At 39.0% G+C, this 27,638-nt stretch overlaps 1 protein-coding gene across 13 annotated transcripts in view; it reads left to right on the forward strand.

The window, feature by feature from the left end:
• LOC129722531 (CUGBP Elav-like family member 4) overlaps positions 1 to 27,638 on the forward strand; it is an 868,765-nt gene that overhangs the window by 149,361 nt on the left and 691,766 nt on the right. For 12 of the 13 annotated variants that reach the window (XM_055676019.1, XM_055676017.1, XM_055676031.1 and 9 more), the window contains one exon: positions 15,868 to 15,950. In XM_055676019.1, the coding sequence (XP_055531994.1) occupies positions 15,868 to 15,950 (83 nt within the window). Of the gene's footprint in view, positions 1 to 15,864; positions 15,951 to 27,638 lie in introns of those variants that run through there. The other variant, XM_055676036.1, reaches the window with a different exon arrangement.

The following is a 27,638-nucleotide window of genomic DNA, read 5'->3' on the forward strand; positions in this document are numbered from 1 at the left end:
GGAGTGCGACGAACTGCAAACAGATGATTGGTAGAATCGAAAGATGCATTCGGAAAGTCGACGTAAAAGTGGTTAAATACTTTTGTTTCGGCATCATGAAAAAGCTTCGTCGGAGAGCCGACTTTCTCAATTGTTTCTTTCCTTTCGTTGATAATTATGAAACTATCTTCATGTAAAATTAATGGGGTTTCTTTTTATACATCTACCCACAGCAGCAGAAACATTCCAAAATTTTAATTGTCACCCGTTATGTGTCTGTTTTGGAATTTATTAATCAATGATTCAATTTAACAACTAAGCATTTTAGGTATGTTCAAACCTTCGTACAGTTAAATTGTTCGTAGCGCTAGCTCCCCAAATATCCTGTACTTCTACTCTTTTACTACACAGTCTGTCAAAAAATAAGGACCAAGTCTGTAAAAGTTATTTAAATCCATGGCTACACTTTTTCTTATTAAATCCCAAACTACTGCTTACCGGATTTTTGAAATGCAGTTACAAGAATTACAGTCCGTCCACAATCGGTGCTTTAGCTACGACCATAACAGTGAGAAAATAATATTTAATTTTAATTTGATGCCGGTGATTAGCAATACTTCCGAGCCAGAAATTACTATGCATGAAAAATATATTTTACCCGTAACAGGTGCAAGCAACAGCCTGCTCATGCGCCCTTAGGAACCTTACCACGGAATAACCCATGTAGACAAGAATTTCGATGTATGATTCAATGGTGCTCCAGCGGACCGTCGCGTCTCGTCGCGTTGCTCCACATAATATCATCGTCAAAAACAATTTGACTCCACGAAATAAGCTCATAAATTGCCACAGCGCGGGGTGTCAGTTTCAGCGACGGCTGGCTATTTTCACCGAGGGCCATAAAATTATCACAATCTTTTACCCAATAGTTTTCATTCATTGCTTGTCGTCTACCATAAACCCCCGACCCGACCGAGGGAGCAGAAAAGTTTCGCAGTATGGGTGAATAGCAAACATAGCATGAGCCTACTGAAAAACACAACTAGTTGAATATCTGCGATGCTCACATGCATAGTCACACAGCGGAACAAATGAAAAGAAGTTTAAAAAATGGCTTCAATGATAGTAGCGTCTGTCGGAATGGAAGAGCTGCTTGTCGTGCGATTTGAATAGTGATGAATTATCTTGTTGGGTTTATGTGAAAACTATACCATCGTCGATTATACTTTACATAAAGTACCCCGGGATTTGTTGGAATGCTGGGTAAGTTGAAACGAATACCGTACGTGCGTGCTACTAAAGAGGATAAATTTTAGTAGAAAACTAACGCAAAACAAATCTTCGAATAAATTGAGCTGAACGCAAACGAATGGGACAAAACCGGTTTATTATGATTTGATAAACACATCGTTATTCGAAATACTAATTTGTTGCACGGTATGATATAGGTATGATTCGCGATATCAAGGCTCAGCGAAACCTATTATAAGTTTTGTATATTTACACCTTTTTGAAGAGCATCTCCTTCAACAGCTAATCGAACTACTAATTTGAAAAACACGCTAGCTTTCAGTCGGCAGCAAGGATAACGAAGGTATCCTTAGTTCATAAACTATTTTAGATAGGCTCCGTTGAACAAGCAGATTGTATGTATTGTAAAAATGTTTTGTGAGTAAAAAATAGCCAATTTTTTAAATTAGGACTTACGTTAGTTGATATGGTGTTTTATGGCAAGTGATTTGTTACCAGTATGTTATCTAAACTCTGACTATTAACGTCGCGTGACGCATCAAAATTTGCAGTTAGAATTTTGAAATTACAAGAATCCAAGAGCAATCCGAATACTTTTATCTACAATATTTCAAAGTGAATTTCTATAAACTTTCAGCGGGGTGGCAAAACAGTTTAATTTGACATTAGTGGCCGCCATAATTTACCTCAGCTCCGGCTCGTTGCACATCACCGGCCATTCATTTATCAGTCCTTCTTGGGAAATGAAAATATATAAGCGAAAGAAAAAGGCAACAAATTACTGTCAGATTAAATATACAAAACTTTGTTGGCTAATTAGACATCAAATTAGCACAATCGTAAATGAGATTTCGTAAAAGTGTACCCAGGAATATACTTTTCTTTGCTGCCTCTGGGAAAAGGATGTTCCGGCATGAGGCAAAGCCGACGGTCCATTTGCCACAGCAGGACAGAAGGCCTATGTGCTAGCCAGATGTTTTATCAGAGCCAGTGGTTGGTGGTTGCTGCGATGACAACGATTGCAAAGATGATTTTCTGTCTGTCCCGTCGCTGGCTCTATCCACCATCGCTGCTTCCGTCCCGGGAATGGAGTAGACATACTTTACGTTGCCGGTGATAATGAAACCAGAGACCGGCGGTGCCAGTGCAGTGCCATGGCCCGGAATTCCCTGAAGAGCAACCTTTCGCACGTATAATCATTCTTGTTTGGCAGAAGCAATGGCTACTTGTGGTTTGGTTACACTCACCGACATCCCTTGGTTGGCATTATTGTTAACATTCTGAGTGCAATCTTTCTGAAAGCAGATAAATGACCTCCGAGAAGATGTGCTGACAATTCGATCAAAGCAATTTCATTCAACTAAAATAAGACACTAAAGTAAGTGTTATGGTCTCACTTTTGCCCGAATTGTGATTTTGTATCACTATTACTAGAGCGTGTTGTTATTGGGACCTGTTCAATTGATATTGTGTAGAGTTGTAAACAAGTCTTAAACTATCTGTAATATGGTTCCATTTTTGATATTGTATTGATTTGCCAACCATTGGTTTGGTTGAATGGTAACCAGGCCATGCTTTTGATTTTCCAGAGTTCAATGTTTCAGTACAAACTAGCTTTCTTTAGGATCACGTGGCAATTATGAACTGATAAATTAAAGAATATTTGTTCAATCTGAAAATGCTCATAGTTGAAACAATTCGTTCTTTGACAATATTGTTAATTGTTATATTGACAGAAGACGAAAAAATAGCTAATTTTGAAATAGTGAGCGAAGAGCTAAAAGTTTTATGAAAATATAAAATATGGGTACTTGTTATACTTTCAGAATAACGAAGAATAATTCCACGAATCAATCCGGTATGAAATGCTCTCATAGTAACTTTATTATCCGTTAAAGTAGATAAGCAGTTCTGAAGACATTTAGGTAAAGCTTGATTATATCTGTGGCACTTCAATAAAGCCCAGAATAATCTTATGGGTCATTGGTCATTCCATCTGAGTGGCCATGAAAAAGCAGAAACTAGGCATCGAATATTACAGATTTTGCCCTCAATGTTGGGGGAATCATTCACTTAGGGTCACTTTGGACAAATTCCGATTCTGGTGTCGATTGAAATACCTTTCGCTTTGTGGTTCCCTTTCTTTTCAACCACTTTTTTTACAATTTATGAACATAACACGTCCGAACACACTGATGATTTTTGAAGAAACCAAATTAAGTAATCCCTAAAAACATTATTTTTAACCGGAAGTGTTGCCAGATAGATTATTTGTGTATTTCAAAACTAGAATTCGATCCATGCATACTGCAATACTTTCTAGAATAGATTCCGTTCTTATGAGAATGACTTGTAGTTCAACAACGACTTCCAGTTCGAACTATTATTATTAAAAAGTCCGCTTTGACAAGTGGGTGGATGCAGGTTCGAATATTTGTAGAATCAAAGCCATTTGATGTCAACGGACTTATGCAGAGCGAGGGTATTCCAAACGACACCAAAATCGGGATTGTCCAAAATGACTCTTGGACTTTTGACTCTCCGCATTTTGAACCAAATCTGTGATAGTCGTGTCCAAGTAGTATGAATTGATCCTTATTTATTACATTAGGAATTAGTTGTTCAAAGCACTCAGTAATTTGATTTGACAATCTACAGGGTAACTGTGTTTTAAACTTGGGAAAAAATACGCTGAAAAAATGTTAAGAAACACTGCTTTTATCGACAGTAAATGAAAGTATTAAAATATAAGACTAGATTTGTGAGAAAATACCATTTTCATGTTAACCCTCTCTCGCTCACAAGGTTTATTTTTAAAATTTATAGCTTCACGAGAGAATTCAAGCTGAACACTTTGTAGACTAACTAAAATTACTGTCAACTGTAGTATTTTGAAGAAAATGCCCAGTGATGCTCTGAGGCAGCATATAAAAGTTTATGGAACAATCGTAAGCACAACAAACTAATTTATGTCAATATATGATGATTATAATTCTTGGTGCTCTAGAGTCACCATGAGCGGGAAAGGGTTGTAAGGTTGTAGGTTGGTTAATGACTGGACCAAAGGCGCATAGCAGTTCCCACTAATAAACCTCAGCCTTCCAGCTACCGTACCCCTACCTTCTCGTGGTACCAACCGATGTGCGAGTAACCAGTGGAAAGATCGGGTAACCAACCCTGGTGGGACTGCTGGTCGCATGCTGACAGGGAGCGGGGCTTCCTTCCTCGGAAGGGAGTTTCCTGGGATCGACACCAACAGAAGCGTTCTAAGTAACGCAGTGTCCTTCTCAAGTCCTGGTAGTGCCCAGGACTCTAAACAATGGCACTACGATGGCCCTCCTGCGACAAAGTGAGGTTGGTCGCTGGCCTTGCTAGCCCACACCATTAAAAAACAACAGCAACGAACGCAATAACGTTAAGTACGGACCGGAACAATCGGCTAGGACCTAGGCAACGAAAACGGACTAACGATTGGATTCTCGGAACATGGAACTGCCGATCTCTCAACTTCCCGCAAGTTCAACATCGTAGCGCTGCAGGAGGTATGCTGGAAGGGGCGTACGTACAGGGATGGTCGCAACATCTACCAAAGTTGTGGAAGCACACATGAGCTGGGAACAGCTTTTATAGTGATGGGAGAGATGCAGAAGCGGGTGATCGGGTGGTGGCCAATCAGCCCTAGAATGTGCAGGTTGAGTATCAAAGGCCGTTTCTTCAACATTAGTATTATCAACGTGCATAGCCCACACCTCGGATATACCGATGACGACAAGGACAAATTCTACGCGCAGTTGGAGAGTGAATATGACCGCTGCCCAAAACATGATGTCAAGATCATCATCGGGGATTACAACGCACAGGCTGGCCGGGAGGAGGAGTACAAACCGGTGATTGGACGATTCAGTGCACACCAGCTGACGAATGAAAATGGCCTCAGACTAATCGACTTTGCCACCTCCAAGAACATGGCCATACGTAGCACCTTCTTCCAGCATAGCCTCCACCATAGACTCACCTGGAGATCACCGAATAGAACAGAAACACAAATCGACCACGTTTTGATAAATGGTCGGCACTTCTCGGACATTATCGATGTCAGATCACATCGAGGCGCTAACATCGATTCGGATAACTACCTAGTGATGGTTAAGATACGCCAAAAACTATCCGTTGTGAATAACGCCCGCCACGGTATAATCTCGCGCGACTGAAGCAACACGACATCGCAACACAGTACGCGTCATCGCTCGAAGCTGCACTGCCAGAAGAGGAAGAGTTTGAAGTAGCCCCTCCAGGAGATCACTGGAATGCCGTTAAAATAGCTATCAGCAGTGCTGCGGAGAAAGTCCTGGGACACGTACAAACGAATCGACATAACGAGTGGTTTGACGAAGAATGTCGGCAGATTTTGAACGAGAAGAACGCAGCGCGGACAACAATGCTGCGTAGAGCCATCCGTCAGAATGTGGAGCGGTATAGACTGAAACGGAGACAGCAAGTTCAACTCTTCAAGGAAAAAAAGCGTCGCCAGGAGGAATGTGAAGAACTCGACCAGCTGCACCGCACACACGAAACACGAAAGTTCTACGAAAAACTCAACGGATCCCGCAGAGGCTTTGTCCCACGAGCCGAAATGTGTAGGGATAAGAATGGAGGCATTCTGACGGATGATCGTGAGGTGATCGAAAGGTGAAAGCAGCACTACGATGAACACCTGAATGGCGTGCAAGCAGGAGACCACAACAGGAGCGGAGAAGACGTGATTGGAGCAACGAACGACGAAGATGTGCCACCCCCAACAATAAGCGAAGTCAAGGATGCGATCCGGCAGCTCAAGAACAACAAAGCGGCCGGAAAAGACGGCATCGGAGCTGAGCTTATGAAGATGGGCCCCGACAAACTGGCTAGCTCGCTGCATCGGCTGATCGTCGAGATCTGGGAAACAGGACAGGTACCGGAGGAGTGAAAAGAAGGGGTTATCTGCCCCATATACAAAGAGGGCGACAAACTAGACTGCGAGAACTATCGAGCGATCACAGTCCTGAATGCCGCCTACAAAGTGTCTTCCCAGGTCATCTTCCAACGCCTGTCACCATTAGCTAGCAGGTTTGTAGGAAGCTACCAGGCCGGCTTCATGAAAGGACGGTCTACGACTGACCAAATCTTTACACTGCGGCAGATCCTCCAAAAGTGCCGTGAGTTTAGAGTCCCTACACACCATATTTTCGTTGATTTTAAAGCCGCATACGATACAATAAACCGACAAGAGCTATGGAAAATTCTCGACGAAAACGGCTTCCCGGGGAAGCTGACAAGACTGATTAAGGCTACGATGGAGGATGTGGAGTGTTGTGTGAGAATTTCGGGTGGAACGTCGGTCCCATTCGAGTCTCACAGGGGGCTCCGACAAGGTGATGGTCTCTCCTGCTTATTATTTAACGTCGCGCTAGAGGGTGTTATGAGACGAGCGGGGTTTAATATGCGGGCACGATTTTCAACATATCAGGTCAATTTATTTGATTTGCGGATGACGTGGATATTGTCGGCAGAAATTTTGAGACGGTGGCAGACCAGTATACCCGACTGAAACGTGAAGCAGAGGATCAGACTGAAGATTAATACGTCAAAAACTAAGTATATGCTTGCAGGTGGGTCCGAGCACGACAGGGCACGCGTAGGCAATACGGTGATAATCGACGGGGATGAGTTCGAGGTGGTCGACGAGTTTGTATACCTCGGCTCTCTGGTAACTGAGAACAACGATACCAGCCGGGCGATAAGGAGACGTATTATCAGTGGAAGTCGTGCCTACTATGGGGTCCATAAAAAACTACGGTCGCAAAATCTGAGTCTTCGCACCAAGTGAAATCTAGTTTTTCAGCGTTACGTAATTTGTATCTGATGCCGTATACATATATTTAATTTTAAAATTATGACACAAATAAATTGTAACAGATAAGTGTCATATGTCATGAGGTTGCCCCAGAAAATAATCAAATAAATTGAGTTCATAAGACTGCACACATGTGAAGGCACAAGGCACAAGAGAAAATGGTGTTTCTAATACACTTTTTAGAACTGGAAGTACACTATTCTTGATTCAGATTTTATTTTTGAAAAAGCGTGATAAAAACGAAAAAAAAGAGTTAGAAAATCGAGTGTGAATATGGCGAGTAGTGATAAAAACGACTGCTGATAAAATCAAAAAATCACTGTATTTGATTCCAGGTTATATTAGAAAGCCACAGTTTACATAGGACTAACAGTTTACCCTGACGACTCTGATAATATTTTTCTGGTTTTTGCTTACAAAAGTGAAGGAAGGAAATAGTTTTGCTTTCGGTATCACACATAAATTAACAATTGCGTATGAGAATTCGCGCAGGTGCGAAAAGCCTTAAAAACCTCTGTTACCTGTGTCAAAGCCAATTGAACGTATATTTAATATTCAACGTTTGAATAATTTGAACAAAAACGGCAACACTGATGTGGAGTAAAATTTTTTGCGACCCCGCATGGCCGAAGTGCATGTGATTGCAAAGGCGGAAGCCTGACAAGAAATACAGCAAGAGCGAGTTTGCAAAGAGCTACAAATAAGCAGACTACCAATCCCAGGGAATTGTATGAGTGGTCAATAGACTTCACAATCACATCGTTTTTATGCATAATGTTACATGTAATTACGTTTTACTTCTTTCATAAAATGAAAAGTTCAATCAAAAGTGGTGACATATTTGTGCAATGACGTAGCTTGATTACCTCATCGTGTGTTACCGTCTAATTAGCTCAAACACACATTACGCGCTTAGCTAGATTTTCTGATTTAATTTCTATAGGCTTTTGTTCATATAATAATGCAATAATGTATATATTAATCTATATAAATCCCGAGGATGTACGTTTCGTTTGAAGTACGTCAAGTTGGTGACAATTTGTTTTGTGTACCTTACTGGTTTAGTGAAAAGAAAAAAAAATGGTTGTAGGCGTCCTTAGCACCGGTAATTCTGAAAACTCATGGCCTATTGTTTACGGACCCGTTAGATAAATTGACAGCTTAAAAACCCGTTGTCGTCTTTTATTGCTGAAATGCACCTCTTCAGTAGTGGTTGCCATCGTCTGATGCTGACGGCCGGCAGATGACAACGACGACGGTGATGAACATAGGATTGACGATGGCTTTGCTGCCGCGAATTTCGAGTGCATTGAATGGTAGAGAAATAGAGCGTGCCAGAGCTGCCGCATCCATTCAGCTCAGTTCAGCAACAACCATTGGCACTATCAGCGCTGTGGCACCACTGGATGGCACTCGTCGTTACCTGGATTTCAAGAGCTTTTCTCTTATGCGAGGTAACAACAATGGACGGGTAGGAAAGCTCTTTGCATTATAGTCGCTCATAAAATTCAAAAAGTCCAAATGGTTTTCAAAAGGATAGACTTTCAGTTGGCTGAAGGAAACTAAATTGAGAAGCTGCAGACAAAACTGTAGCGACAGTGAGAAGGGAGATTTTGAGCTGCTTTCCTTTTCTTCTGCAAGAATTATGAGACCTTAATCCGGTTGAAGAAGCTTGTTTGCTACACTGCTTCGTCATGACTTTATAGTCCAGGAAAAGGTGCAGAGCCGGAAATCATTGTCTATTTTTAAATGAATCTCCCCGGCAACCCGATTACGACCCATTTCTCATCCCAAAAAAACAGATGACAGATGAAGGAAAAGACGCACGAAACGGTCAGGAATGAGCTTTATCTTCCCTCGACCACAATGTTTCATTTTCTTTAAACACTTTTGGCAGCGTTTTTTTTTGTAGCTCTCAATCTATAAATCTTTTTTTTTCGTTGTGACATATCAGAAAGGGTAATTTATAAAAAAAAGTGAAAAAGTATTTGCTGGAATTTCATGATGCCGAAAAAAAAACCATTCCCCATACCTTTGTTATTCGAAAAGAATAAGGAATTGCAGCTACATATTTAATGAGCGGCAGGGGCGTAGTTTTAACGTTTTTGTCTTTGTGTACACACATATGCTCGAAATTGACGAAAATATAAAACTTTTTTTGAAAATTTATAGGACTTTTACTGCGTTAACTTGAGACTCTACAGTACCACCTCAGGGCCGAAAATCCAGTAGCTGTATAGCAACAGTGATAATTGCTATTACGCTCGTTAAAAAAACTGCTGGAAAACCTAATATCGACATGCATCCTATTGGCACTACCTTTCGGTAATATAAGCGACCGAAGCTCGTTTTGCTCTGGTCAAGCGGCTGCCATGATCCTCCTTTTCTTAATTTGCAGTCGATTCGAAATAACCTAGGTAAGATCGGGTAGACTAAATTCTACTTCAGAATCAATTAATGGCTTGTCTCTAATTTCACGGCAGGCAATCACCTGCTTTATTGGTTTTTCCGCCCATCAGCTGCATATTGAATCGCTATTGTTAGTGCTTGTTCCGCAAAACAAGCGGAATGGCTACCAAACCTGCACCATGTTACCGATCCAATAATAAAATTGGAAACGTTCAATCCACACAGTAGTGCGTTTTAGTATTCTACGTATTTGTCAAAGAAGACTGAATTTGTTGGATATCTGAATAATCACCCATACGATAACCTCGCCACTAGTAAGCTTGGGCACGATTGTTCAATACCGCACACATCGTATTTGATATTTTTGTGGTGAATAAACTCGAAAGCTCATTGGAAACAGTTCATTCGCTTTTCAATAGATTCTCTACGAATCAATATACCTAGTTGGCGGTAGGGCTATTGCCGTTAGCAAAAGAAAGCGTTGTTGATTTTTTACTTGCTTTTACCAAAGACTAAGTTTTTAAGTGCATATGCACGGAATTCATCGAGGGAATGTTATACATCAATGATATGCAGCAATGATTCATTTCTAATTTTAATTTAATTCAATTTATGTTTAGAAGCTGTTTCTAAGCCGCGTGATTATAATTTGATTATTATAAATTTTTATAATGCCTCCCCATGCCCTCTCGTATATTTTTGTAGTCGACTGGTCAAGTCCCTCCCCCCACATTTTTTGGGAAAGGTGCATTTTATTCTAACCAGATACAGAAAACTTTTTTGTTATTAAGGTGAAACTGGAAGCGGTTACAAAAAAGCACTGGCTTCGATGATGCTAATGGTTGTTCAGATATCTCTTCGTTTGTCAAAGGTCGGCTTTGTACCAGTTACTTATCAAAACAAACAATCAACTTTGAATGCAAAAACAATTCTGACTACATGTACTAGAGGTTCTACTTTTGATTTTACTCGAAAAAACGACCCAAAGCACAATTTTTCACATATTTAGAACCATCAAACCATCGTTATATCATATTTTAGTTTATTTTTTCGATAACCTCAAGAACGTATAGGTTAAAAAGGGGTAAGTGGAATCATGATGTCAATACTTTTCCTTGAAGTTAAGTTGAAGTACTATAAAATCCTTCAGGTTCCATTTGTCCCAATCCACCCATATTAGAGTACAGCGAGCATATGTTACAGTAGGTTTTCATATATCCAAAATACTAACTTTTTTGTGTTAAGAGGTTAATCCGGCAAAGTTTCAGAACGTGCAAAAATATGAAACTTTGCTGAACAAACAAAATTCCTATCTTCATTGGGTACAGAGTTACAGAGTATTTTCTGTGAAAGTTAGTTAAAAGTTAATTTTTTGCACTTAACTTTTGTTAGCTACATTTTACAAGAAAACTTTGTTCTAAAGAAGCATTTGGGCATACAAAACACACGTTTTTGTTGAAGATCACACATCTCCAGGACTTTTCCTTACAAAGTTATAGCATGTTTTGGCTTATTTTCTCGATAACAAATTCATTCGTTTTCCCAAAGATGGCTGGATTAATTTCAACAATCTTACTGTCAAATGAAAGGTTTGGTTGCCATTTCATTTAATTATAATCGAACTTTTATTCAACTGTTATGTATTAAATTCTGAAAACAACTAAAGTCTATTAACTCAAAGATTACACGACTTATTTGAACATAACCACGGGCTGTCTGTCAAACGTACAAATAACAAATTTAATAACAATTTGAAGCGTAGTTCACAAGTTATGATAGATAGAGGAACTTACTTAAAAGTTAATTTTTTTACTTAACTTTTGTTAGTTGCATTTTACACGTCATCGGAACATGTTTCCTTTCACAATTTTTGAATCACATGCCTAATCATTATAAAATTCTTTAGTTAACCCTTAATTAGCCCGTTACTTTAATACCAATATTGTTTGAATCGGTTGTGTAGTTAAAGAGATAATGATGTTTCGTGATTTTCACATTTTGGTACATTACAGACAAAGTTACGGTCCGATTACAATGAAATTCAATAGGGTGTTATGGGGCAGCTACACCTTTTATTTGACATTAATTTTGTGAAAATCGATTCAGTCATTTCTGAGCAAAGTGAGTGAATAAGTAGTCTTCGGATTATGTTTCTTTCCATAGCTAGATTTCACATTTTTAAACATAACAGGCAAAGTAAGAGTCCGATTGCAAAACAAATCAATAGGGTCTCATGGGGCAACTAAACCTTCCATTTGACACAGATTTTATGAAAATCGGTCCAGCCATCTCTGAGAAACATGAGAGAGATTAAACAGTTTCCAAAACACATTCCAAAAATATCTTTTGAACCACATGTTCAATCTTTATAAAATTTAAAAGTTAAGGGTTTTCTAGGTAGCCCGTTCATTTAAAACCAATTCTGTGTAGTTTCTGAGATAATGATGTTTCGTGATTTTTACATTTTGATACATAACCTCTAAACTATAAACCAAATTACAATAAAATTTAACCTTATGGTCTTATGGGGCAAATAGACCTTTCATTTGAGAATAATTTTATGAAAATTGGTCCAGCCATCTCTGAGAAAACTGAGTGAGAATAAAAATCGGCACATACACACACACACACACATACAGAAAATGCTCCTCAGCTCGTTGAACTGAGTCGAGTGATATATGCCATTCCGCCCTTTGGAGCACTTTTATATCTTCGGTTTTGCAAGTTATTGCTATACCTTTCTAGGAGAAAGCAAAAAAACTCGAAATAGTTTTCTCATTCCCGAAAATGCGGTTTTCCAGAAATTTACTCTGAAACTGAAAAATTTTATGATTTTATGAATTTCTCAAACAAAATCTTGCAATTTGGTTCAATGTTCATGAAATTATACCTCTGAAAAGGTCCTTCCGGAACTGGTTTCACTGGGGCTTCTAGTGATCATAGAAACAATTGAATTAAATTCATTAATTCTTACGCGAGCTGTTGACAGAATCTCCACAATTTTAACCTACACTCTTATTTCACTTCTCTTTTTAATTCTATCCCTTTTCACTTATCACTTGCAAATGCGCATTTCAACGCTTACATAGTGCCTTCTTCAGTGCTTAGATGGACTGCTGAGGAAATAGCCAAACCCTTTGAATTTTTATAGCTAAGTAGGTAAAGGAATTAGACAAATTTTAAGTCAGTGAACGTAAACAACTTGAGTAAGGTAGAGGATCGTGCGGCCTGGTGATCCATGCCTTGTCGGCGAATTTTAGGTAGACATTTGAAAAGCCATGAGAAGTGATTACCTTGATCTCTGTTAAGAAGAGTGACTGGGTTTTGTTTGAAAATTTCCAAACTTTCTGCGACATCTTATTTCCAAGGGGATGCTACGGATCGAACTAGACTAATATTGTCGGTAGTCTTAGATTGATCTTCATGAAAAATATGTTCGGCTATTTTGGATCTGAAATGGTGAGTTATTCCCTTTTCCGTGTCTTTTTTAGCCTTTATGAGTTCTGAAGTATGTTCCTTAAACCGGATGTTTAATTTTTTTTTGGTTTGACCAATGTAAACCTTATAACAATGTGGGAATGCAACTTTATAAACACCTGCCCTATGTAATTTGTCAATAGTGTCTTTAGTAGAACCTAATCTTGTTTCAAGTTGGTTATTTCTACTACTGTAGATAATATCCATCCCAAATTTCCTAAATTTTTTACAAAGTTGATGAGTAAAATTAACATCATATTCAACAAAATAGCTTGGATGGTTCTTCTATTATATACATTGCGCTCACCAATTTCAAAAATATATTCCATTTCGTTTTTTTTTCCTTCGTTACTGAGAGGTAAGGATTCCATTCGGTGGATGAACATGTTGTTTTGTTCAATTTCCAAAGTAAATCGAATTTGTTTATGAATACCATTCAAAATTTCTAAAAAGCTTTCTAAGTCACCCTGTTTTAAAATGCAAAAAATATTATCCACGTACCTCCACCAACGAGCTGGTAAGAAATCTTTTTCTCTTAGTTTATTTTCCAAATGTGCCATAAAAAATTCACATAGGAAAGGTGAAAGAGGATTCTCCATCGGCGTTCTTTTGTTTGTTTGTAAAATTTCCCACGAAATGAAACATAATTATCTTCCATGCAAAGTCGAGTTGACTTCAAGTAACTGCGTACTTTAGTTTTCCAAAGGTTATCACATCGTTGGGAGAGAAGCCAATCTTCCAAAAGATTCATAGTTTCTTTCACTGGAACACTGGAACAGAGTGCTGTAACATCAAAAGAAACCATTATCTCGTGACGTTCAATTGATATTTTATAAAAAAGATTCAAGTTTATCTTTAACTTTGTTTATATGACGACTGAAACGGTTAGTTTAATGGGTTTATCGGCTTAATCAGTCCGTGTATACTAGCAAAAACGATTTGTTTTTTCTTATTCCACCAGTCACCGAAACTGTCGGAATAAGAAAAAACAAATCGTTTTTGCTAGTATACACGGACTGATTAAGCCGATAAACCCATAAAATTTATCTTTAACGTAAATAATATAGCACAGACTAACAGACGTAACACTGGAACCTAGTTCCACTGCCACAAAAAACGATCATTCCAAATTTACAATCGAATAACAGTCAACGTGTGACAACACCGTCTGAGGCGCTGTCATGCAATCTTATACATATTTTCTGGTTCCTAATTTGACACATGCACGTACGCTAGCGCTGATGTCTAAATACAAGACGCAGTTCGAACAGGGCAGCAGCTAGTGTTATTAATGTACCGTTGTGCGGGGCTACTTTGGACACTTAAGTTTTATCAAAATTTTTAGCAAAAATACATTTTCAACGTGTACAACATCTTTTACATGTTGATAAAACAATAGGGGTCTTCATATCGAGCTCGTATACGAATACCTAGCCGTAAACTGTGTATCTTCCATTACTTGTCAATGGAAGTGAGTATTTTTACGGCTGGGTATTTGTTAACGAGCTCGACATGAATACCTATAATGTATTTTGCACCATTATGCATATGCTGTATTTAGAAATCATTCGTTCATGCTTCGCAGAACTCGATTTAGCTTTAATAGCCGCGCGGTTGTAAATTATAGTTGCTGAAACTTTTGTTCCAAAATCGTTATTTTAGGCGTTCATTAATGTTGATAAGTTGGATTTTTTTTCAAAAAACTATCCATTTTTCATATATGTCTATCAGTGTTATTAGTTTTATTTATTAGTCGAAGATTGATATTTTTGCAAAAATATTTATTTATTTATTTTCTAAATGACATGAGCTTACCGTAGGGCCAGTAGTTACAGATAATATTAAATAATTTCAGGAACCCATTCAAGAAATAAACAAGAACTTTTTAGTGGCTATAAAATTTTTTTTTATTTGTCAACGAATTCAACTGAAACAATGTATGATTGTTCCATACATATCGACCTTAAATATAAATAAAAATAATTGAGTTCCATTTAATATAATAAGAGTTACAATTACATGAAGTTGCGAAACTTGGAGAAAGTTTCCAAAGAAGCCCCGCACGACGGTAAAGTACTGGTACCATCTAACGATGATTATAACTTCTACCGCAATTTCATAGTCTCCGTTAGCCTTGATCGGCCGCAAGACCAAACAAACGATTGCAATATTTTATTTTGTTAAAAAAAAAACAAATAATTCTAAAATTATATTATTATCAAACACGTTTAAATATTAAAATGAATTTAAATATTTACTTCTCACTTATACAATTATCAAGTTCTACATACCCTGTTGCCGCTCCCAAGCTCAAAACAGTATTTCGATTATGAACAGAGTAATTTTCTTCATTATACTGTGGGTCATAATAGAATCTAACAAACCATTTATTCTCAAAGCTGTGACAATAACCATTCACTCCCAATGCTGAGACTACCCCAACGTTGAATGGTGCCATGCAGCCGTAAAAAAGGCTATGTTACTCACCTTCGCCACGTTTTTGCCGGGTGCACGTTCTAACAAGGGTAGCACATCTTCCCGTCGCCGTACACTTTGTAACCAATTTACGACAGTTGTAACAGCTATGTGCGGCGAAGGTGAATACACAATTTTCCTTTCGACTTTAATTGAAACACATAATCATATGCCAGTAAAAACTCACTTTTATTTCCACCGACATTATCGATTTCTTCGCGCGAGCTTCGCTGGTTAGGGCAAAGTGGAACAGAACAGACTTCCCGCTAGCCTTACTTTCAAGACCCTTCGCTGTCGGGGAACGCATACACTTCATCCGTTGATAAAACATTCACTGATCGTAATTTTCTTTTCCTCTGCTTTTTTCCTTTTCCTCGTTTCAGGCTGTGCGTTTTTGACGTATTTCAGTCCGGAAAACGCTATTAACGCTCAGAGCGTGTTACATGAAAAGCAGACTTCACCTGGGGTGAGTACCATGCACGTTCGAGTTTGCACCGGTCGGTGTTTGCTTTTATGTTGTATATTGGTTTGTGTTTAATTCGCTGGGATGTATACCTTCAGCTTTATGGTTTCGCGCTTATTGCCCGGTTCTATTCGTGCTGGCAAAGGACCTACTGCCTAATTTTATTGGCTTTTACGGCTGCCACCGCTATTGCTATTACCAGTTTAATTCCCATCCCTTGTAGTAAAAATTGCCGCTGCATTTTACTTCTGTACTACTAATTTTTATACAATTTTAATGTCTTCGTTTGCAAGAGATACGTTCAGAAACGATATTGGAGAGCGGGCTGTCAAACTCTTTTATTGAAGTTAAACCGGTGTAGAATGAGTGAGATATTATTTCTTAATATTTGTACAATTGGGCATGAACGAAAATGTATTTAAGATATCTAAGTCAGTTTTGTCAAATCCTAAAAAAATGATAGGAGTTTATGGCTACATTCCGAAAACTATATTACGAATGTGATTTTTTTTTCTTTCTTCCGGTTTTACAGCATTTTGTTATATTTCATACAACTTTGTAATGCGTAAATACCTATTTTATTTTTTATTTTAATGATTTATTGATTATTAATTCGTTTTCTGCAATACTGATCGTCTATGTTTTGAGGAACAACATAAGCTGGCCCACATTCTTAGCAAACTTCAACTTAAAATTGAATGATACATGGATGAAAAATATAAGCAATAATAAAGTATATGAAAATACGTTTAAATAGTGTAGTCCCTAACGTTACATTTTCACTACATAAATACATGTTAAATATTTCCAGGTTTATTATACTCGAAAAACTGAACTTTTACAGTGATGTGGGGCTAAGTTTGAAGCAAACTGGTGAGGTGATGATATACCAATATAGTAATGCTTTCCGACAGTTCCAAGAACGAGTTCAATTAGTATTTTTATTTGAGCGGCGGTAATTAAATTGCGATTACGTTGAATTTTACCCCTCTCGGTGCCATTATTATCTGCATCGTTCCGGAGAACCGTACACCGCCACTTGAAGCAATCATCCTGTGTAGCGGAAAATTTGTTGTATGTTGTAATTTTCTAACTACTGCTGGCGTTACATTATATTATCTCATCAAAGAGGAAATTCCCAACGTCCTTCCACTGGAGCCACTACTGCTAGTATCGCCTCGGGCCAACTCAACAGTTTCATCTGGTAGCTCATTGCTCGAATGACTGTACACGGTCCAGGGCTTCCTGTAGCATACTACAACACAGCCATCTTTATGCGTCACAGCATAGTACTTTATTGCTTCGTAGGCCGTGCCGAGCTGACTTCCATTGTAGTTCCATAGAATAGAATGGAGCGCAATAAAAATCGCAAAGAATCGTATAACCGCTGATGAACGCAGTAAAATGAATAGCTGGAGTGACCGAGTCTACAAGCACCTAAGGTACTCAGCATGCATGGCACGGTATAAGGCATCCAGTCAGCGCGAAAACGAGCTGGCGGCAGAAAATTTACATGTTCGCCTCCGTCCAAGCAATGCCCGTCTGGACAGGACCGTCTACGTGATGCAAAGCAAGGGAAAGGCAGTAATGACTAAATCCTGCTATTATTTTATGTATGTGTTTTTTTTTCTTTGTTTGTTTGTTGAAGAGTTGGAAAAGAGCTACAGGTTCCAGAGAGTTACTTTTTATGGCGAAGAATGTATTCATTTATCACGATCTGGTTTCAACAAGTCTAAGAAGGAATAAAATTTGAATATTTTAGTAAAAAAAACTCGGACATGAGTTTTTTCTATTCTGAATTGAATAGGCAGAGGAAAACTGTTTATGCCGGCAAATTATTCCATATTAGTCCATAATTACTGTTGCGCTGTCGTTGACGACAGCGGCATCCATCGATAAGTAGTGCTCTGTTTTGGGGTTAAAAATAAATCCATTTTTCGCAGGAAATTACACAACACTCGCTGTATTCTCCATGCAGGCAGTGGAAGAGGTAGAAAAAAGAAATAACTTTGTAATATAGATGAAGCCGTCGAAGCTTAATCGATTTGAACAGTACACTAGGTAAGGCGGTATAGCTATGCTTAGTGTTGATAGTCGAGAAATAGTGGATCTAACTTTTAATTACAGGGCCTTTCAAAGATGAATTTTTTATTGAAAAAATTATTTGTAAGCATGACGTTGGTAACCATAAATAAAAAAGTACCTTTGTATGTACAAAAAGGAAAGGGTATTCTAAAGATTTATGTTAAGCAGAAAACGAAATTTTGGATTATTGTGCGAACTGCGACACACAATTAAAATTATTAGACCGTTTTGTACCAAATACATTGAGTTTTGAAACCATGTAAAATGCTGTTTAAAGATTGTTACGGCGAGTGACATTTTTTTTATCTACGAGAACATTACTGATAGTCGAACTGAGAGCTCAAAACATTTCGTTGGCGGTACTACTTGAGCTACAGACAAGAAGTAGGTAACTACAGAAAGTATAAGACGAGCCCAAGAAAATTCTTGAGCTTTGTCAAACACCACTAAAACGGCTATAGTAACTTCAATCACTGGAACTTCTTTGTATTGGTCAATTTGAGCCCTACATGCGGGGTAAATATTATGGTTAAATTTAACATTAGCACGATTATAAATGCAAAGACAAACGACAAAACTTATGCAATAAGGTTTTTTGTAGCATATATTTTACATGTTGGAACATTCAGCAGCACACCTACAGATATCTTAATAAGGCGTCGTACACAAATTACGTAACGCATGTAGGGTTGGGAGGGGGTTGCGTCTGCGTTACTTATTGTTACGTAGGGGGGAGGGGGGCTTGGACGGCAACCTCCTTACAGACGAGTGTGAGGTGATCGAAAGGTGGAAGCAGCACTTCGACGGGCATCTTAACGGCGATGCAGTGAAGCGCGAGGACGGTATGGCAACTGACCTTGGTGCACGAGCAGAAGACATCAGGATTCCAGCCCCCGATCTCCTGGAGGTGGAGGAGGAGATTGGCCGGCTGAAAAACAATAAAGCTGCTGGAGTGGACCAACTTACCACCGAGGTATTGAAATACGGTGGAAAAGCACTGGGTTATTGTCAAGGTTTGGGAGGAAGAACGAGTCCCGGAGGAGTGAATTAAGGTTATTGTGTGCCCCATCTATAAAAAGGGCGACAAGCTGGAATGCTGCAACTATCGGGCAATCACTCTGCTGAACAGCGCCTACAAGGTACTTTCCCAAATACTCTGCCGTCGACTATCACCATTTGCGAAGCAGTTCGTGGGGCACTACCAGGCGGGATTCATGGGTGCCTGCGCCACCACGGATCGCAATTCGGCAGGTTATGCAGAAATGCCGCGAATATAACGTGCCCACACATCATTTGTTCATCGATTTTAAATTGGCGTACGATACAATCGATCGGGGCCAGCTATGGCAAATTATGCACGACTACGGATTTCCGGACAAACTGACGTGGTTGGTCAAAGCGACGATGGATCGAGTGATGTGTGTAGTTCGAGTATCGGGGGCACTCTCGAGCTTCTTCGAAACCCGAAGAGGTCTAAGGCAAGGTGATGGTCTCTCGTGCCTACTGTTTAACATTGACCTGAAAGGTGTCATTAGAAGAGCGGGGATTAACACGAGTGGCACGATATTCCAAAAGTCGGTTCAACTGACGAACTTGACGAATCGAAAAGTGCTGGAATAGATGGATTAGCTCCTATTGTATTAAAAAAAGTGCGCCGAGTCGCTGGTTGGTTCGGTAACTTTGTTGTTTAATCTATCACTGAATGAAAGAACTTTTTCGACCTTATGGAAAACGGCCAAAATGATACCCGTTCACAAATAAGGGGTTACACGAAAAGTTGAAAATTACCGCGGAATATCAATTCTCTGTTGTTTAGGAAAGCTCTTGGAATCTATGGTTCGTGAGGTCATGCTCTCTGCAGCGAAATCGATAATATCGAATCATCAACACGGATTTGTCCCGCATCGCTCTACAACAAATGAGCGAATTCAAAAATGTTTTTTACGTTTTGCTCTTCGTCGCTTAATTTATCTGGAATTATTCTCAACAAGGCATCTAAAACTTCAAAGATAAGTCGTATTCGACGTCCTAACAAATAATATCGACTGCTCAGAGCTTCTCCTGCAAATTCAAATAAACGTTTCCCAGCGCCAGTTGCGATACAGAACAATGATTTCCATACCCGGCCACAGGACATGCTATGGCTATAACAATCCGCTCAGTTCCTGCCTAAGAGGATTCAACGACGTTTGTGATTTTTTTGATTTTAACATGACCAAATATAGTTTTAAAAATAGAATTAGAAATGTAGCGTAAGAAAACCAGTCTGTACGATATTATCGAAGATGAAGGACAAATATACAAATAATAATAACTGTTTGGTTTCGCCGACGATATCGACATTGTAGCCCGGACCTTTGTGAAGATGGCGGATACGTACATCGGACTAAAGGCTTAAGCCAACCGGATTGGACTGGTCATCAATGCATCGAAGACGAAGTACATGAAAGGAAGGGGTTCACGAGAGGACAGTGCTAACCTCCCACCTCGAGTTCAAATTGGTGGTGATGAAATCGAGGTGGTTGATGAGTTCGTGTATCTGGGCTCACTGGTAACTGCCGACAACGATACCAGCAGAGAAATTCAACGGCGCATTATGGCAGGAAATCGTGCATACTTTGGTCTCCGGAGGACGCTTCGATCAAGTAGAATTCGTCGCCGCACCAAGTTAACCATCTACAAGACGCTGATCGGACCTGTAGTTCTCTACGGGCATGAGACATGGACTATGCTTGTGGAGGACCAACGCGCCCTTGCGGTCTTTGAGCGGAAGGTGTTGCGTACTATCTTCGGTGGACTGCAGATGGTAAACGGAGTGTGGAGAAGGCTAATGAACCACGAACTGCAGGAGCAGCTTGAGGAGCCATCTATCGTCCACACCGCTAAGATAGGCAGGTTGCGATGGGCGGACGACAGCCCGGTAAAGATGGTTCTTGAAAACAATCCGTCAGGGACGAGACGGAGAGGTGCACAGCGGGCAAGTTGGATCGATCAGGTGGAAAACGACTTGCGGACCCTACGCAGACTGCAGAGCTGGAGAACTGCAGCCATGGACCGAGTGGAATGGAGACGACGCTTACGTACAGCAGAGGCCACACCACGGCTCGAGACTGTTTGGTAAGGTAAGGGGGGTAATAGAGACAGTTACGTAACTGTGATGTTTGCTTAGAATTGAAAACTTTGGAGGGGGTTAGGATGTTCAACGTTACGTAATTTTAGGGGGGGGGGAGTCATATCGAACTTTACCTATCGTTACATAGGGGAGGGGGAAGGGGGTCTGAAATCTAGATTTTTAGCGTTACGTAATTTGTGTGCGACGCCTAAGGTAATTTCTTAGATTTTGGTTGGGGGTTGATATTTTTGACATTTCAAACGACCGTCCTATCACACTCGAAACCACACGGCATTGGTTTTCTATTCGGGGGTTACAATCATCGTGAACTTCACCTGCACCGACTACCATTGCAAGAGAGTGGACATGTCGTTGATACTTGTAGCTCACGTTTGACCGCAGCTGGGAGTGCTCTATATGATGTATTCTTTCTCCATGGTTTAACGTAAACAATACAGTTGAGAATTCTCGCACTAGAACTCTTGTGAACGAGCTGGCAATCCAAAACTGATTTGTGATGAAGGTGGTGAAAATTATATGGAGGAAAATTATACGGTGCGGTGAAAATTGAAAAATAAAATAACAAAATTGACCCGGATTTGAACGTGACAATAATGGACTTCTTGTCGTGGAAATGGCACCATTAAGTCGTAGATTTGATTCCTGGTAGGTTTATTGCAGACGCAACGGAACCTGACAGACATTGTCGACATGACATGTTCAACGCAGAGATACGAACAGTAATCGATGCTCAAGTACCTTTTCAACGATCGCCGATGAAACCTGTTTGGGTTAACCGACATCTCCGTGAACTGAAGAATCTAAGACGAGCCGCTCAACGACACTATGAATAACCTTACACATTTCTAGCAAAGCACCAGTTTAGACTCGCTAGCAACAGGTGCGAGCTGTACAATCGATTTTTATATTCTCGTTGTATCGAGCGAATTCAAAGAAGTTTCGAAATTCAAAAAAGTTTTGGTCTTTTGGTCGATCTAAACGAAAGGAAGATAGATTAACAGTTTCGATGTTTTTCGTTGATTTCTCTACTAAAACAGCTTCTTCCAGGTGCGAGCTTTTTGCTGAGTACTTCAAAATTGTTTTTTCATCGGTAACTGCCAGATCAGTTCGATGCTGCATTAAGTGATACTCTGCCGGACAGCTACACTTGTGGAGTATTTCGAGTCACAGAAGAGCACGTTTTGAGTGCAATTTGAACGCTGAAACACTTCTCTTGTTCAGGACTAGACGGGATCTCGCCATCGATGTTAAAAAACCGCTCGAACGGACTGGTGGTGCTTCAATTCAAACTGTTTGATCTTCTTGCATGTTCATTTTGAGTCTTTACATTCTGAGCCATCCACAACTTCGTCTGGAGTGCCGCAAGGAAGTAATCTAGGTCCCCTTTTGTTCGTCATCAACAACATTGCAGCAATATTTTAGCGACGTACACGACGGCTTTTGTTTTTGAAAATCTACATGTTTTTTAAAATCTACATGACTCACGCAAAAGTTCAAGCTTTGATCATCCTATGTGTTATTCAATTTGCACAGAATTTGCTCTGACTTCGCACAACGAATGCGTGAAATGCACAACGCAAAAGTTGTACAAGAAATACATTGACAGAGATCAAAATCAGAATATGTATCATATACACAAAAGTCGTATTGTTTCGGTTAACTTCGGTTTCAGGCGAACGATCAGTTTCGAGGTGCTCAAAAAATCGCTCTTTATTTTCGCGAACCGGTGCGTATCAACGGCTTGTGCACCCCTAGAAATCGTTAGCAACCGAAACAGCCAATAGCGAGCCTTGTTGTCGCAGAAGTTACTGACGCTGGTGCCAGTAACGGGAAATCGAATGCATGTGAATAAAACAAGAGTCATAGTTAAATGCAAAATGTTTTGAGACAAATCTAATGCTTTTGATTATTGTTAATGATTATATGATGTTTTCAAATGACCTGATTCATGAAATTGAATCGATAAGACAATAATTTCATTATTTTGTCAGTACCCAACTTATCAGTATTGGTTGCTGATTGCACTGTTTTAATGATGCCAACCTTCTGAACATCGGTTGATGCTTTATAAGTGTAGTGGGTTGGAGCTAAGACAAGACGCGACAGCTGGCTTCTTATTTTTCTTTTCGTAACGGCCGTCACCCCCGTCGAAATTTTTTTGAACGTTCCATACCGTTGATGCCAGAATGATTTTTTTTAACAACTTCTGCAGGTCAATGAAAATAAAACAAATTAAAATTGCAATATATAGGCGAATAATACTCAATTTTTATTTATTATTTTATGTTCAATAAAGCAAACTTCTACTATCAATTTTTTTCTTCGTAAGTTTATTGGTACCCAAATTTTTTCTTCCTAAGTTTCTTGGACTTCAACCGAAATAATAAAAAACGATTAATCAATGCATTTTTAAAGTTATAACAGTGAAATACATTACTCGGTAATATCATGTACCTTGCATACTTTTGCATCATTATTTATGAACAATTATAATAGCTAAATTATGACTCTCCAGCATCACTGCTTTACAGTGAAAAGTAACCTCGTTGTATTTTCTACGTGACGATTGCGTAATCGGATTCAGCCGATCAGCAGCCGGTTCAAATTGGTTGCATGTAACGGTGACCAGCTTTCGCGTCTTGTCTTAGGTTTGGAGCTGCGTAATACATTCAAAATATGCTAGAGCATCAAATGCGTTATGCCCAACGCACATGCGTTGTACTGGTTCCAAATTTAATCAGCAAATGCGCTAATTTCGCTCATAATTGATCTGGTTACGTACACTCCAACTTTTGCGTGTAGCCTATCCTCAAAGATTACTAGAACAAGATACCTGACTCTTGCAAAATTCATCGGACACGATTGTCGCTGCGCGTGAGCAAAAGTCGAACTAATTTATACACTGTTAATATGATGTATACTTAACGTCAAAATCAACTGACGACAAGGCCAAGACATGACTGCTGAAAGGTGAAACAATTTTTTCAGTATCCATGTGGACGACTATAATAACGTGTACGAATGTTTAGTTCTCAAACATGAAACTGTCCTTAAGAATCAAGAATAATCGGCGCATCATTCAAAATTTTGCGTACCATCAGAAATTCTTGATAACCGCTATGAGCACGCTCTCCAGCCTAGTTGTCCACTCTTGCCGAGGTTTCACACTTTTCTTTCGTACTTTGAAGTGCAAAAAAAATGGCAATAGCATTAAAATTACAATATCAATAATCTGCATGTTATCTTAAGCGTCGAGCTGACCAAACTGCTAAACCTTTTTCATATACAATCTTGAGCAGCTCAACTATCGATGACGGACTATGCACGATAAATCGGTTTTGCTCATAGAGACAATTTTATGAGAATTTAAGTCATCAGATGGCAGCACTAACCGTCGAAAATCAGTCGTATTCAAAATGTATGAAAAATATGGAAGTTAGGTATCTTGTTCTAGTTATCTTTGCTATCTTGGAGACTACCTGGAGATATTTACAAAAGCTGCCTGATGCCTTCGGTGATTGGAACAACCGAAATCTCCTCACCCTGTGCGTAGATAAATGTAACATCATGACCTTCAGCATAAAGCTACAACCAATTAGTTTTCTTTACAGCTTGTTTGTGCAAGCTCCCCAGCGCGTATAACAAGTTAGAGATCTTGGCGTTACTTTGAATAACCAGCTTACATTCTGGACACACTACGAGGATGTCGTGTCAGGAGTCAACAAGCAGCTGGAATTCATTTTCAGAATTGCCGATTGGTTTCGCGGTCCAGTGTGCATGAAATCATTGTTCTTTGGCCCGGTACGTTTGATTCTTGAATCTGCTGTTGATGTTTGGTGTCCATTCAACAAGATTTGTATTGACTGCATAAAAGCTGCCCAGAAAAGATTCATGCGCGCCAAGGCATCTTCCTTGGCATATGCCACGAATCTTTGTTGTAAAGATCCTGACCAATAAAATTGACTCGCCTGCTATTTTTAGCGGATCTGAGCTTGTTTACTCTAGAATGGAACCTGCGAAGACGTCAGCTTCTGATCATAAAGGTAAGGTATAAGCCACTGTCATGATGATCAGGTTCATGTCAATGGAGTTCAACAACGCTGCAGATTTGTTCGTCTTCAACGAACCCATCTATACGTTAAGGCTAATTTTCTTTTTGTTAATTGCGATTTTATTTTCTAGTCATTCATTTAGACAAAACATTGTTAGATAAAATTTCAAATACATATAACATAGCAAATAACACTGTGCTACAGCGATTTAGTACTTCTGAAGTGACCTAGTGTAGGTTGTAGGTCTTGTTGAGTATAACATTCGCTCATACTAGAAATTTTCCAAACACCCCCAAAATCTGAAGTTATGGTCAAAATACGGTTTTTTGGACCTCAGCGCATATAATATTTTTAAACTCAGTCATTTATCAACCGATTCTCAATATTCAAGCAGTTTTAGAAAGAAGACAAATAGAGCTTACAGAATATATACAGGTTTGTTCTAATATCAATAAAACATTTTGTTATTTGAATTTATATAAAAATTTTCAGAATTTTTCAAGCAATTTTTCAATTTAATTTTAAATTTGCCGTCTATTTTTGTGAGAAACATACCACAAATATACTATAATTTTAAAAGTATATTAAATTCCAAATCAATTGAAAGTAGTTTTGTGAAAATCGGTTGATATTTGGTTAAGATATATATTTAAAAAAAAAAACAGAATTTTTAGGTTCTGTCGCACAATTATTTCACGGTGCTACAAATGATGAAAAAATGCAAGAACTTTTGATGTGACTTAGTGTGGGCTGTAGCATTAGTCAAATGTTACATGCGCGTTTACTTGAAGTTTTTCGAATATCCCAAAAATTGTTAGTTATGGTCAAAACCCTGTTTTTTGCATTAGCTCGCATTTTTATGTTCAATTCGGTTATTTTTCAACCAGTTTTTTAAATTTTGGCTGTTTTGGAAAGGCGAAAAATAGAGCATTTGAAATATGTCTTAAGAGTTTACCTATATGTGATGAACAGTTTCGAATAAAATAAGATGATTTATGTTAAATAAAATAAAATGATTTTTTTTCAAATTTTACCTATATGTGATGAATAGTTTCAAAATAAACAAGATAGTTTAGGTTATTTTCAAATTTTCCAAATTTATTCGCAATTTTCACACATTTTTGTAATGAACGAGCTTTCATTGCTGTAGAATTTGAAAAGCACATTTAGTGCCAAACGAAATGAAAATCTGTTATCTCCAGCCTAGTTGTCCACTCTTGCCGAGGTTTCACACTTTTCTTTCGTACTTTGAAGTGCAAAAAATATGGCAATAGCATTAAAATTACAATATCAATAATCTGCATGTTATCTTAAGCGTCGAGCTGACCAAACTGCTAAACCTTTTTCATATACAATCTTGAGCAGCTCAACTATCGATGACGGACTATGCACGATAAATCGGTTTTGCTCATAGAGACAATTTTATGAGAATTTAAGTCATCAGATGGCAGCACTAACCGTCGAAAATCAGTCGTATTCAAAATGTATGAAAAATATGGAAGTTAGGTATCTTGTTCTAGTTATCTTTGCTATCTTGGAGACTACCTGGAGATATTTACAAAAGCTGCCTGATGCCTTCGGTGATTGGAACAACCGAAATCTCCTCACCCTGTGCGTAGATAAATGTAACATCATGACCTTCAGCATAAAGCTACAACCAATTAGTTTTCTTTACAGCTTGTTTGTGCAAGCTCCCCAGCGCGTATAACAAGTTAGAGATCTTGGCGTTACTTTGAATAACCAGCTTACATTCTGGACACACTACGAGGATGTCGTGTCAGGAGTCAACAAGCAGCTGGAATTCATTTTCAGAATTGCCGATTGGTTTCGCGGTCCAGTGTGCATGAAATCATTGTTCTTTGGCCCGGTACGTTTGATTCTTGAATCTGCTGTTGATGTTTGGTGTCCATTCAACAAGATTTGTATTGACTGCATAAAAGCTGCCCAGAAAAGATTCATGCGCGCCAAGGCATCTTCCTTGGCATATGCCACGAATCTTTGTTGTAAAGATCCTGACCAATAAAATTGACTCGCCTGCTATTTTTAGCGGATCTGAGCTTGTTTACTCTAGAATGGAACCTGCGAAGACGTCAGCTTCTGATCATAAAGGTAAGGTATAAGCCACTGTCATGATGATCAGGTTCATGTCAATGGAGTTCAACAACGCTGCAGATTTGTTCGTCTTCAACGAACCCATCTATACGTTAAGGCTAATTTTCTTTTTGTTAATTGCGATTTTATTTTCTAGTCATTCATTTAGACAAAACATTGTTAGATAAAATTTCAAATACATATAACATAGCAAATAACACTGTGCTACAGCGATTTAGTACTTCTGAAGTGACCTAGTGTAGGTTGTAGGTCTTGTTGAGTATAACATTCGCTCATACTAGAAATTTTCCAAACACCCCCAAAATCTGA

The sequence above is a fragment of the Wyeomyia smithii genome, chromosome 2, assembly GCF_029784165.1.
Source record: "Wyeomyia smithii strain HCP4-BCI-WySm-NY-G18 chromosome 2, ASM2978416v1, whole genome shotgun sequence".
Lineage (NCBI taxonomy): Eukaryota > Metazoa > Arthropoda > Insecta > Diptera > Culicidae > Wyeomyia > Wyeomyia smithii.